The 12133-nt window shown below is 39.7% G+C and overlaps 2 protein-coding genes across 2 annotated transcripts; both read right to left on the bottom strand.

Moving 5' to 3' along the window:
- Positions 1 to 717: 717 nt before the first annotated feature.
- Positions 718 to 2604, bottom strand: LOC147609898 (cytochrome P450 72A397-like). The gene is made up of 4 exons (XM_086787127.1): positions 2479 to 2604; positions 1966 to 2204; positions 1485 to 1875; positions 718 to 1385 (listed from the first exon to the last, which is right to left on the bottom strand). The coding sequence occupies exons 1-4, from the start codon at positions 2509 to 2511 to the stop codon at positions 960 to 962; spliced, it is 1089 nt and encodes a 362-aa protein (XP_086643253.1). The 5' UTR covers positions 2512 to 2604; the 3' UTR covers positions 718 to 959.
- Positions 2566 to 3789, bottom strand: LOC147609897 (cytochrome P450 734A1-like). Its single transcript, XM_086787128.1, has 2 exons — positions 3281 to 3789; positions 2566 to 2702 (listed from the first exon to the last, which is right to left on the bottom strand). Exons 1-2 carry the CDS (start codon positions 3585 to 3587, stop codon positions 2665 to 2667), a joined length of 345 nt encoding a protein of 114 aa, XP_086643254.1. The 5' UTR covers positions 3588 to 3789; the 3' UTR covers positions 2566 to 2664.
- Positions 3790 to 12133: the final 8344 nt, after the last annotated feature.

Here is a 12133-nt window from a genome sequence, read left to right as displayed (position 1 = left end):
TTGCTATGAGGTACGTAACAAAATGACTTACTCATATTTAAATTTACGAGGGTCAACTATCCCAGAGGCTCTAGCCTTTGCCCATTTAGTGAATTCCAAAAGTAAAAGCAACCAACATGTAATACATCCAGTTGTGTAAGACTTTCGGCCTTTTGCTTGGGTCATGACACTTGGATGATTCTAGTCTTGCTCTTCTCAATCACCACTTAAATACACAAGTTGTGTATGGCTTGGGCCATTTGATTGGGTCATACTGCACTTGGATGATTCTAGTCTGACTCTTCTCAATCTGCATAGGGATACAAAGCCCTACTCCACTTGTGACTTGTTCGACTATAAGAGTTTTGTAGGAGACTCCCTAAATATGTAGTGCACATGTTGTACCGCCATAAATGTAGAGACGCGATATAGGGAAACTAGCATGTTTTTTATTATCGTATGAGGAGTTACATATATAGATCGTGCATGATGTTGCATGACACATTTGAGATCTACCGGGTGGCAACAACCGTTCACACTCACAGGCGGACATTCCTACATTCCCCCCATTTTCTCAAATGGAAAATCAAGAGGATTTAGGATTTGCTAATGCATATGCATGAGATGAAATGTGGAATGCATGAAAACATTTTTCCCGGCAATTTTTAGTAAAGTGTTGTGCTTCACCCTAGTTGCATCCTAAGCTACGTGCTATAATTGATTACATCAATGATATTAACATTTAGCCGGATCTATTAGAGATTTAATAGTTTGATAGAGAAATACAACAATCTTTTTCTTCTTCACTTTTGCTTGTGGGCGTCGGGCCTTCATTGATTACTTCTTCGTATATTTTCACATTGATCTATACCCCAGGTGTTTCGCATTCTGGTTCATAGATCCAAGATGGTATGTAACCTTCGACAGAATAGTTCTATTATTATTATGTACCTATAAAGTTTGCACTCATATGTTGATTTTTAGAGCTTTTCAAAGATCAGCGGCATTCCAAATTGGGGCTGTATGGTGAAGACAGTGGTGGGGGCATGGCGGTAGTTACGGGAGACGCAGAAACTGTAACGTTGCAAGATGGAGGAAAGCACCACTTTGGCCTCGAGCATGGCAAATGTCTGCCCTATGCAGCTGCGTGGCCCCATGGAGAATGGCATAAAAGCCCCAGCCACTGCACTTGCCTTGGCAACACCCCCCCCAAACCTCTCAGGACGAAACTCGTTAGCATCCGGACCCCAATACCGCTGGTCATGGTGCCAAGCAAGTATTGGCACTACCAACGTCGTCCCTGCTGGGACTTCGATCTTCCCCAGCTTCATAACAGTGCCTGCTTTCCTAAACATGGCCACTACTGGAGGGTACAATCTCAGTGCCTCATTCAGCACCATACCTGCCTGCAAGCAAAGATGCTTTGTTAGCCATTACATTCTCAGTTTTTCTTGTTTTTCAAGCCACGGTCAACTAGGCTGATCATCTGATCATCTGCCACTTACCAATTTCAGATGGTTTACCGACTCGGCTGTCGGTAGCTCTGTTGTCCCGCACACCGCATGCACCTCCTCCCTAACACGCTCTTGCCATTCCGGACTGCTTGCAAGCAGTAGAAATGTCCAAGTCAGCAACGTTGATGTCGTCTCATGCCCTGCAAAGAAGAAGGTCTTGCACTCATCAATGATTTCACCGATCCCCATACTCAGGTTCTTCTGGTTTCCCTGGAGCTCTCCCTTGTTAGCAGCCATCATCAGGCCAAGCAAATCGTTGCCATACATGTCTCCACGACCAATATCAGAGGACTCTAGGCGCTTTTCAATGAGTTGGCCAAGGACCTTGGCAATTCTATTGCGGAGCTTCCAGCGGTACCGATTTCGCGCAGTTGGGAGAAATCTGCCTCAAAGAAAGGTCAAAAAGCATATGTTTAGAACATTCTGGACATTGAGAACTGGAAAGCCATTAATTCTGCTCTCAGCTTCTCACCTTGATCCAGGGATATATACAGTGCGATTGACCTCGTCTAAGAGGATCTGCTGCTCATGCTGCATTTCAAACACTTGCTTGCCTTCTGTGAAGCTGCTCCCAAATGCAGTGTGAGCAATAATATCAGCTGTCAGAGCTCTAAAGTCTGCATGAACATTAATCTCCTCTTCTTTCTCCACTCGGGCTTCCCATTTTTCCATCATTGCAACCGTACACCCGGCCATCGTAGGAGCCATGGACTAGTGTACATGATTCCAACCATGATGTTAGGCCCAATAAACCCTTGCATGAAAAGGTATTCACAATGTTGCACTCCAGTCACCCTCAAAACACAAGTAATATAAATCAGATAATTTCATTTCATATGTAATGTCACATGCTATGTGTCATATATAATGGCATATGTTATGTGTCCCATGCTATGGAAAATGTTATGTGTCACATATCATGGCAGACGACATGAATCTTATCGCCATCACAGAACTTACTGCATATATTAGAAGTTGAGGCTACCTTCAGCTTCTCAAGAAAGAAGGCTGGGTTCATGATGCGCCGATGTTGAGCCCACTTCTCTCCCTCCAAAGCCGTCAGCCCATTTCCCCCCAAGTCTCTAGTATCAGGCCTTGCACGATTCTTCTGATAATGCCCAAATTTGTTGGACAATATTTCCTTGGCCTGGTCAGGTTCTGTTAGGATGAGTCAAGCTTGAGAACCAAACCAATGCACAAAGAGCTCACCTGTCATGATAGCAAACCAGCAACAATAAGAAAACTGTGTATGTGCATGTGTGTGAGTGTGTGTGTGTGTGTGTGTAGAGGCTAGAGCTGAGGGGTGTGTGGATTATAGGAACATTGAGCTATGGACACAACTTTGGACTGTCAAACATCCCCCTATTTCATGAGGTCTTGAAGCGATGAGATTCCTATCCATATCTAACATTGTGGACTTGTAATAATTGGAAGTTATTCAGTGAACAATATCAATCAGTAGATGGGGGTTGGACTGAGTGAGCCCCCAGTGATGGTGAGCAATGATGAAGCCATATAACAAGCCAGAAAGCCGTCAATAAACAAGCAAATGAGGAGAAGCAACCAACTGAGAGTAAACCCTACAAGGTCAAGGAGCAAAAGAAGAAGAAACAAGGAAGTCAAGAGGGTAGCCATTCTCAAGGATGACCAGGAACTAGAGGAAAAAAATGACAAGATGAGACTCTCCACCCATTGTTAAGATGGTTGCATGCCCTATTTACGAGTTGGGCAGGGTGACAACCGAGAGTAATATCTATCTGATCAAGTGAAAAGAAAAAGAAGCTTACCGTATGTTTTGGGCCAGTTGTAGTAGTGGGGCAGGATGCGGGGGGCGATGTCATGGGAGAGATGAGGCATGGGGAGGGAGCGGGCATCGCTGCACATGGCCACAATCTCTGGGAGGTTGCCATACAGGAAGCGGCCGGGCATGCATTTCACCCCCTGCGCTTCAAACACCCGCCTGATGCGCCGAGGCCGCCACCACATGCCTACCACCACGCTCGTCCACAGCGTGTAAACAAGGGGGGCGCCCAGCACCACCAGCAGCGAAATCACTACATCTCGGTAACAGATCTCGGGCAGCGCAAATCCCATCGTCGTCTCCGCAAGCGTGGGTTCAGAGCGCTCTCTCTCTCTCTCTGTCCACAAGCTGGGTTTTCCTTCTCTCTTCTCTGTGTTATCGTGTGTGTGTGTGTGGGGAATGCGCGCGCGCTAGTCTTATAGAGCTGCAAACTATCAGTATCCGAGGTCGTCACCCGTGCTGTCATCCTGCTCAATATGTCAAAGAAGATGTCGGACATTTTCACTCAAACTCTTGTTGCCTTCTTGGCCGCTTCCTCTCACTTGGCCATAGGACCCACACATGCTCACTTCTTGCATTCAGAGGGAGACTTATTAACATTATAATGACCCACGAAATATCGTTGGGCCAGTGTCAAAAATAAACTTTCTTTTTAACAAGTGAAAAAAAGGATGACTTTCAAGCCCAACCAGTTTTTATTGAAAAAATGCATAGATTAATCGGTTTTATAAGTAAACTTCAAAAATTTGAACCTTTAAATTCAGGGCTAGGTAAAATTATTGGGGCAAAGTTATAGAATGACAAGGTTACATTTAAAGCTGCCATCGAATTTACGGTGGCCGTAACGAAACATGGCTTTTAGTGACACCTAACGAAATCCAAGTCAGCCCCTTGAATAAACATGCTCCTCTACTCATTTTTTAAAACCACTCGATTAAGGGCTTTTAGTGACACCTAACGAATAATCTAAGGCATCCCCTCGATTAAGGGCGTAGCCTCTTGGGTATAATAAAGGAAGTGATGGCGCGCAATTTTAGTACCAATTCCTCTCAATAAAGGCAAGAAAAAGATTAAGGGCATATCATTTCTAAAACATGGCACAAAAATAGCATGGATAGCTACTAGAGCGAATTACCTTGATAATCTTACCTAGAAAGGGAATATTATTCCAATAGAGGGCCACTAGTATGACGGATTTTGCATTGTGTTGCAACATCATTACATTTTTGTTCTACTTTTGGAGTGTGGTGTTTCAAATATTGGAGGCTGCGTAGAATAAAGTGAGGGTGAGGCTATCAATAGTTCCTCTACCATTATATTTTTCAAGGGTGTCAACCCATCCATATGTACCTATTCACACTAACGTCGTCAAGGGTGTTTGGCCCCTCTATCCTAATATTTTATGAAGGGGGTGTATTTTTGCTTGAAAAAATCAAAATTACTATTTTGATTTATTACCTTATAGAAATACTTGGAATCACAGAGTTTTTACCATCCTTGCACAAACTAATAATTTAATCTTGTGTAATGGCACAAAGATGGAGAGCTGAGAGAGAGAGAGAGAGAGAGAGAGAGAGAGTTACTACTCCGAAGAGGAGTGGAGGGGCAGCCCTACTAGATGTCAGATTACATATGGTCGCTATAGGAGATGACCTTCATTACAAGATATGTGTGTATCTCAAGAGCCATGGGTGGTAATGGCTAAGGCCCTCATAGAGGAGGTCACACTTGTGCATGGTAATACCACGATTGATGGCACACGGTGGGATGTAGTCAGGGATTTCACTGACGTAAACGAAAACATGTGAACATGTTAATAACATATGTTAATAACACAAAAAATCTTGTGATCACATGTTATATTCACAAAGCTTTCACAAGGGCCTAAAAAAATTATCTTTGTCGGGCATAAAAAATTTTCTTAGGTGGCCACTGACCTGCTATTATGTGAAGATGGTAACATGAGAACATGTGAATAGATTATTCCCATGTGTAGCCAAGCATTTAAGGGGTTCCCAAATGGCAAGTGACCTGTTATTTTGTGAACGGTAACAGGAGAACATGTGAATAACTTGTTCACATGTGTTATTATCACAAAAATCTTGTGATCACGTGAATATTAAATCCCCGGATGTAGTGAATGGTTCCCAATAGGTTTGAGTGGTGGCTTCACCTCTCGTTTCTCATTTGATGATCTCGTGGAAGGAGGTCTTGGCACACCCTAACTGCAAGCCTTCATATTGCAGTTCTCGTGGAAGGAGGTCTTGGCACACCCTAACTGCAAGCTTCACCTCTCGTTTCTCATTTGCAGATCTCGTGGAAGGAGGTCTTGGCACACCCTAACTGCAAGCCTTCATATTGCAGTTCAATTCTATGGCAGGTGAGGTCTTGGCTACTTCACGACTTCTGGAGTGGCCTGACAAACTTGTTGAGCGGCCAAAATTCAATAGAATGGCTCAATTGGGACTAGTGAGAATTATGGATGCTTTGTTACCACATGGAGGCCACTTATTGTCTTTTCACACAATGTGTAAAATAGCAAAAACTCTTCTAACATATGTGCTAGTAATATAGCAACACCACGCATAAGCATGCATGAATAATATGTACAATCATTTGACACATGGCCAACAAAAATAACTCATATGAGTAATAATAATCCGAGATAATATACACAAGATCCTCAATATGCGGCTCATGCACTTCTCATCACCTATCTCACAAACGTAAACACGTTAGTTATTCCAATTAATTGCTATCATAACAATTAATCCCAATATGAAACATTGATAGGTACAAACACAATATACACTCACCACTTGTTACACTTTGATGAGAGTATCATTTTACACATCATCCAGCATGGCATGTATTACCACCTATTACACTTTAATTAGCATGGCACATCATTTCGTAAACCACTTGTTACGCTTTAATCGTGAAATGTGTCTAACATAGAAGATAACTCGCAAAATAACTCCTTGGTGCCGAAATAATCTAAGTAATAATGTGTTGAAGAAGACTTTAAAAGAGTCATGAAATTTTGTAGAAGAATCTTGAGTCATGTTTTATCTACTTTTTTGCTGAAATTTGCTGTCAAGGCAAAAAGAAGAATTTTTGGGGTGGAATCATATGATTTCTGATTTGTTGAGATATGCATAGGAGCTACCTCTATGCAATTTGTAGGAGAGTTGAGAATTTTAGAACTTTTGAAAACTTTTGATTGGTTGATAATTCAATACAAGACAAGAAAATACCGACGTTTCTTGTGACGAAAAAGAATTTCTTGTAAAATTTACGATCGTTTATATGTACGTCAAAAAAAGCGTCGCTTCTATGAAATCGTCAGAAACATCGTCCAAACAAGCGTCGAGATCGATGTCACAATAAATGTCAAAATAAACGTCGAAAATGAATCGTTTATGATGCTCATTTTGACGTATATACCAATGTTTATTGTGCGACACATATAGCAACGAACATAGGCAATTTCTCGCCATAAATTTTGACGGACACAAACAAATTTCGACTGTCGTTCTGATGATTTTTCTGATGGATGCAGGAATAAATGTTTTTTGCATAATGGTGCCTCTAGGTACTTGGATACACCATTATGCCAAATATGTCAAGACTTTATTGCATTGAAGATTTACACAAACTTAAATAATTAAGGCAAACAGAGATGCATTGATAGAAAATCAAGTTTCAATACTAGATATCAAACCACAAAGATACATTGTTACCAATTGTTGAATATCAATCCTTATACGATAAATGTTGTATACAAAAAAGTTGCTGCATATGCAAGAAAACTATACATGCCTAAAATAGGTGCAAAAAAGATCTATACAATTCCAAAAATGTGCATAACATGTGAGCTAAAGTGGTGTCCAATCTACAAGCTAGCTTCAATGGGGAGGCTCAGGTATTGCTCTTTACAAAAACAATGGAATACCCACAAATTAGAACACTATTGTAGACAAAATAGGTAATATTTTCTGAAAACGAGAAACATTTGGCATCTTTCAAAGACACCATCAAAAAAGTTCAGTTTTTTTACCTCTTTTTAAAAAGTGGTTTACGCATGCGTACAACACTGCCAAAAAATGATAATATTTTGGGCACTTTACACGTTTCTTACAAAAATTGACATGAAAAAAAAGACTTCATTTTGCTTACTTTTTGAGATTATAATTGAAAATCTAACAATAAGTTTTCAAAAAACATATCAAAATAGAGACAATATTTATTATTTCCATCTTCAATCCATTAAAAAAATGATACAACTATAAAAAGAAGCTATTTTCTAAACTTGTAACTTATTGCATAGTTATGGTTCTTCATAATCATTGCTACACCATCACTAGTTGATGTGCCTTTCCCTGAGAAGGTTCTTCTTCACTATCCACAAATACATTTTTTCTTCTTCTATGTGTACGCTTGAAGCTTAGACTCCTTGGGTTATCTGCCATGTTAGCATGATTGAGGATGTGCTACAGAGTGCAACTATAAAAAACTATTTATATTATTATATTACAAAAGCATTATCTTGATACAGTTATTATCTTAATTACAAAACCCTATTTTGGCTCTTGAGATGAGAGAAGTATTAAAATCCATTTTTAAGCTCTTGAGTGTAACAATTTCTTAATTGATAATATATACTTTTTTAAAAAGAGTTCGTTACATACAGATGAATTTTAAAATATCATGAATAAGCTATTTAAAGGTTGTCTAATTTTGAAAATGATTACACACTCACTTCTAAAGAAGATGTGACAAAAAGGGCTTAAATGGTAATTTTAGGTATTAAATGAGTTTAGAAAGCATGACAGAATTGCTAAAACAGGCTGTTTGTGAAAATCGACCTTCGATCCTCCAACTTTCTTCCGGAGCATCTGAAACTTGATGCAAAACATCAAGTTTTATGGTAGAGTTGATGTTTTGAATCAACTTTGATGCAAAACATATGGTTTTATGGTAGAGTTGATGTTTTGAATCAACTTTGATGCAAAACATCAAGTTGTGTGGAAAAGTTGATGTTTTACATCACTTTGATATAAAACATCAACTTTGATAGAAGATAGGTTTAATAAGGCTAAGGACCTGAAAAACACATATGGTCGCAACCTTTGACTACAAATTTGAGAGGAGGTCAATAAAAAAAATGCTTATCTATGTAACCATGTAACCTTTGTATCATAAATAATATCGCTACTACATAGTAGATGCCAAAAATTCATGATAACAAAAGAGCTAGATGAGATAATCCATGATCACCTGTAATCCATTGGTTTTAATCCAGATGTGCAAGGCTCCATTGATTTAGAAAACTACAAGTCGATTGATTCGCCTACAATTCAATTTAAAGCTGAATAACTATAAGCGAATACACGTGGTGGGACCATCTATGTGTCGAGGAGGGGGGTGCATGTGAGCCTGGACTCTACCATGCCTATGTGTAGTAGTATGCTCTCTAGCATAGGAGACCTTGAATCTATCGTCATCTCGCGAAAGCTCCAAACTCTTCGCTACTACCATTCCAAAAGCCCTAAGCTCCTCTCTTTTCTCTTTGTACACAAAGACAATGTCGCGAGAGCGAAGAATGCATCTCTCATCCTTCGCATGTCCTCCAAATAGTTATAACCAGAATTCATTCTACACTACCCTTAGACATACCATCTCTCAACATCCTTCACATGTACTCTAAATAATTATAACTAGAACTCATTCCTACACTACTCTTAGATATACCATCACCTACGTTCATGATGATGGCTATCTACATCAAACATCAACATATACATAATATGAATTTTTGCCACCACCACATATGTACATGATATATGCTATAATTTCTTCCTACTACCCTCATCTTTATTGCATAACGAGAAATTCCTTCATGAAAAAAATGCCTATGTGGGTCGAAATTTACACCCATAGGCTATATGATGTCTGCCTTTAAGATTGTCCTGCCAAAAAAATATTCCAATTTTCTACTCTTTTAACATGGTTAGGTTTACTTAGAGCCTCCATAGTTACTATCTTCTACATATATATGTGAATAGAAGTCTACCTTTTCACACCTATAAGTTGACCTTTTTAATCTCTTAACATTGGTTGTATATTATGCCCACTATCTGCTTATAAATAATAGAGCAAATAATTACATCATACACACTGTCAAGGTAAGTATATACTAAAGGCTTTGTTATTTGGGTCTAGAAATAGACTCAAGGATAATATTTTTTTAGTGCTTGTCAAATAATGTGCATATTTATGCATAGTGGTAGAATTTGTCCCAAGAAAGTCCATTAAAAAAAGTGTCTTACATTCATGAAATTTATAAAATAAATTTTTATTTGAAAAAGATTGATATTTCTTTAAGTTATATAGACTCCTATGTCATTTTGTAAGTTAAGTTTATTTTTATGTCACAAACAACAGTAGTTTATAAATCTACGAAGGTCACACGTGTTCTCAGTCATCTTGAAAAAAATAGTAAAATTCATGTAATTTTTAAATTTATATATGGAATTCTAGATGTGTTTTCAAAAAACTATGTTTTTAAGCCATTTTTGAGATTTCACATATTTTGAGAGGGAATCTTTTTAGGTAGCCCTCGTCAGCTACCTATTTTGCTCGCAACAGTGTTTTAGCATATACAAACTTATTGAACCCTCAAATTGGCATATGGTATGAAGCACTTACCAAAACCACAACTGTCCAGTCTACATTTCGCGTGTCTTGCTCAATGCCCTCAAGCAAGGCATAAGTGCCATATTTGAATGTATAACTCTTCTCTAGCTCGGTGGCCTAGTGTCTAACCACCCTCTCCTGTATACATGAAAACAAAAAATAAATAAAAACATACAACTATACTTGGTATACAAACGAGAGGCTATAGAAATCATGGATACTTACAAAATACTCATAAAATGAGTCCCATCCAACTGCTCGCGAGGTGCAAGCTCCCCATTCTCTCTAGTCGCTTGGTCGTTGCTCCCTCTTGTTGTGCATATCGTTGAGGGTTTTCTTCGTGATTCCTCATCCTATTTCTCTTGGTCACAAAACCAAGGCTTTCTCCCCCCGTTTTCACTGCTTGGGTGACATTGGACCTCTTGTGTTTCATACAATCTCTCATGAGATCGTGGATCCACTTGTTAGGTACTTCCTTGCTACCGAGGAAAGGATTGAACTCATTCTTGATTTGATTACTGATTCTTGTTTTCTTCTCCAATGAGAGGTGGATGAATTTGGTCAGAGTGTCATGGGCAACCACTATGCCACATAGCTCCCTCACATGATTCCACATCACATAACCTACATCATCAAGCATGATCTTCCCTTCCCACATCGTGTAAATATGATGATCTCCATTGGGGAGAGGGTTGCTACCAAAACGCCGACTAGATCGACGCGGTGAGATGTGGGTATCGGCCACACTATGTATGGGTAGACGCTCACCTGGAGGGGTAGATGCATCCCTGGCACTACCACCACAACAACCACCACTACCCCAACAATGTAAACCACGACTGCGGTTGGAAGAACAGCCCGAGGGTGGGGGCAGTAGGGTATGGTATGGGTGTGGGTGTGAACATGGTCGTGGTTGCCGATGGGCCTCCATCTAGTTCTCCATGGGTAAAATAGACTCTAGCCATGGTGCTTGCTTTAAGGGTGTCTTGTGCAATGAAGGAAAAAAACTGGTCAGTGCTCATGACATGTGGGGTAGGTGGGCTAGTTGGTTGGGAAGTAATGTCAGGGGTGATTTCTCGGCTATATATGGTGTCCTCTATCTACATATGTGCATGGATGTGGTTATATAGGTTATGCAAGAGAGTATGAACATGTGACAAATATATTTAAAAAAGAGAAAAAGACTAGAAGGCTTACCTTTGAGATTAGGGGGTAAAGTTGTTAGAGTTAACGCATCACTAATCAACTACATTTTCAAAGCATAAATTCAAATAAATATGGAGAGATTAGGGAGAGGAAAAAGGGGCTTACCTCTGAGAGATTAGGGATAGATGGTAGAGATATGGGGATAGATGGTAGAGATATGCAACTTGCAAAAAAAGAACCCAAAAAAAAAAGATTAGAATGCAAGTGTAAGAAAACATGAAAGCAAGAAAGATGGTGGAGTAGAAGAGTGCGAGGATGTGAGAGAGAGAGAGAGAGAGAGAGAGAGAGGACAACCAATAGGTCATGTGGGGGGGTGGAGATATGCAACCTACAAAAAAAACCCCAAAAAATAGATTAGAACACTATGCATCTGTAAGAAATCATGAAAGCAAGAAAGATGGTGGTGTAGGAGAGTGCAGGGAAGATAGAGAGAGAGAGAGAGAGAGAGAGAGAGAGAGAGAGAGAGAGAGAGAGAGAGAGAGAGAGAGAGAGGGGATATTGCAATAGGTCATGTGGGGAGGTGGAGGTGAACTTACCTCCTCCACAAACGACAATTCACACACCAACATGGAACTCTCTGCTCGTAGTATGTTTGTGCCTCATCAGCTTCATACTGCACGGATCTAGACAACATCACAGAAGTTGTCAATGGAGACAAGGATACACCTCCTCACCCTATCACAAGACCTCTTAGGCATGTTAGAGGAGGTGGTGTACTAGAGGATGAGTCGGAACCTGTTTGACATTGGAACAAAATAAAAATTACAATAACTAATCCTTCAAGGTAGTTATGTATGAGTTTGTAGTAAAAGTATTCATAGCATGTTCATTTTTTTGCATCAAATGAACTGATTAAGTATTATCTCTAGTTGTAGTCTATATAAATAGACTCATTGTTTATTGCAACCTATGTCTACGTGATATGAAATTCGTT

Source organism: Cibotium barometz, chromosome 50 (assembly GCF_041138505.1).
Source record: "Cibotium barometz isolate CiBa-2024 chromosome 50, ASM4113850v1, whole genome shotgun sequence".
Lineage (NCBI taxonomy): Eukaryota > Viridiplantae > Streptophyta > Polypodiopsida > Cyatheales > Cibotiaceae > Cibotium > Cibotium barometz.
This window is presented reverse-complemented; position numbering and strand designations above follow the sequence as displayed.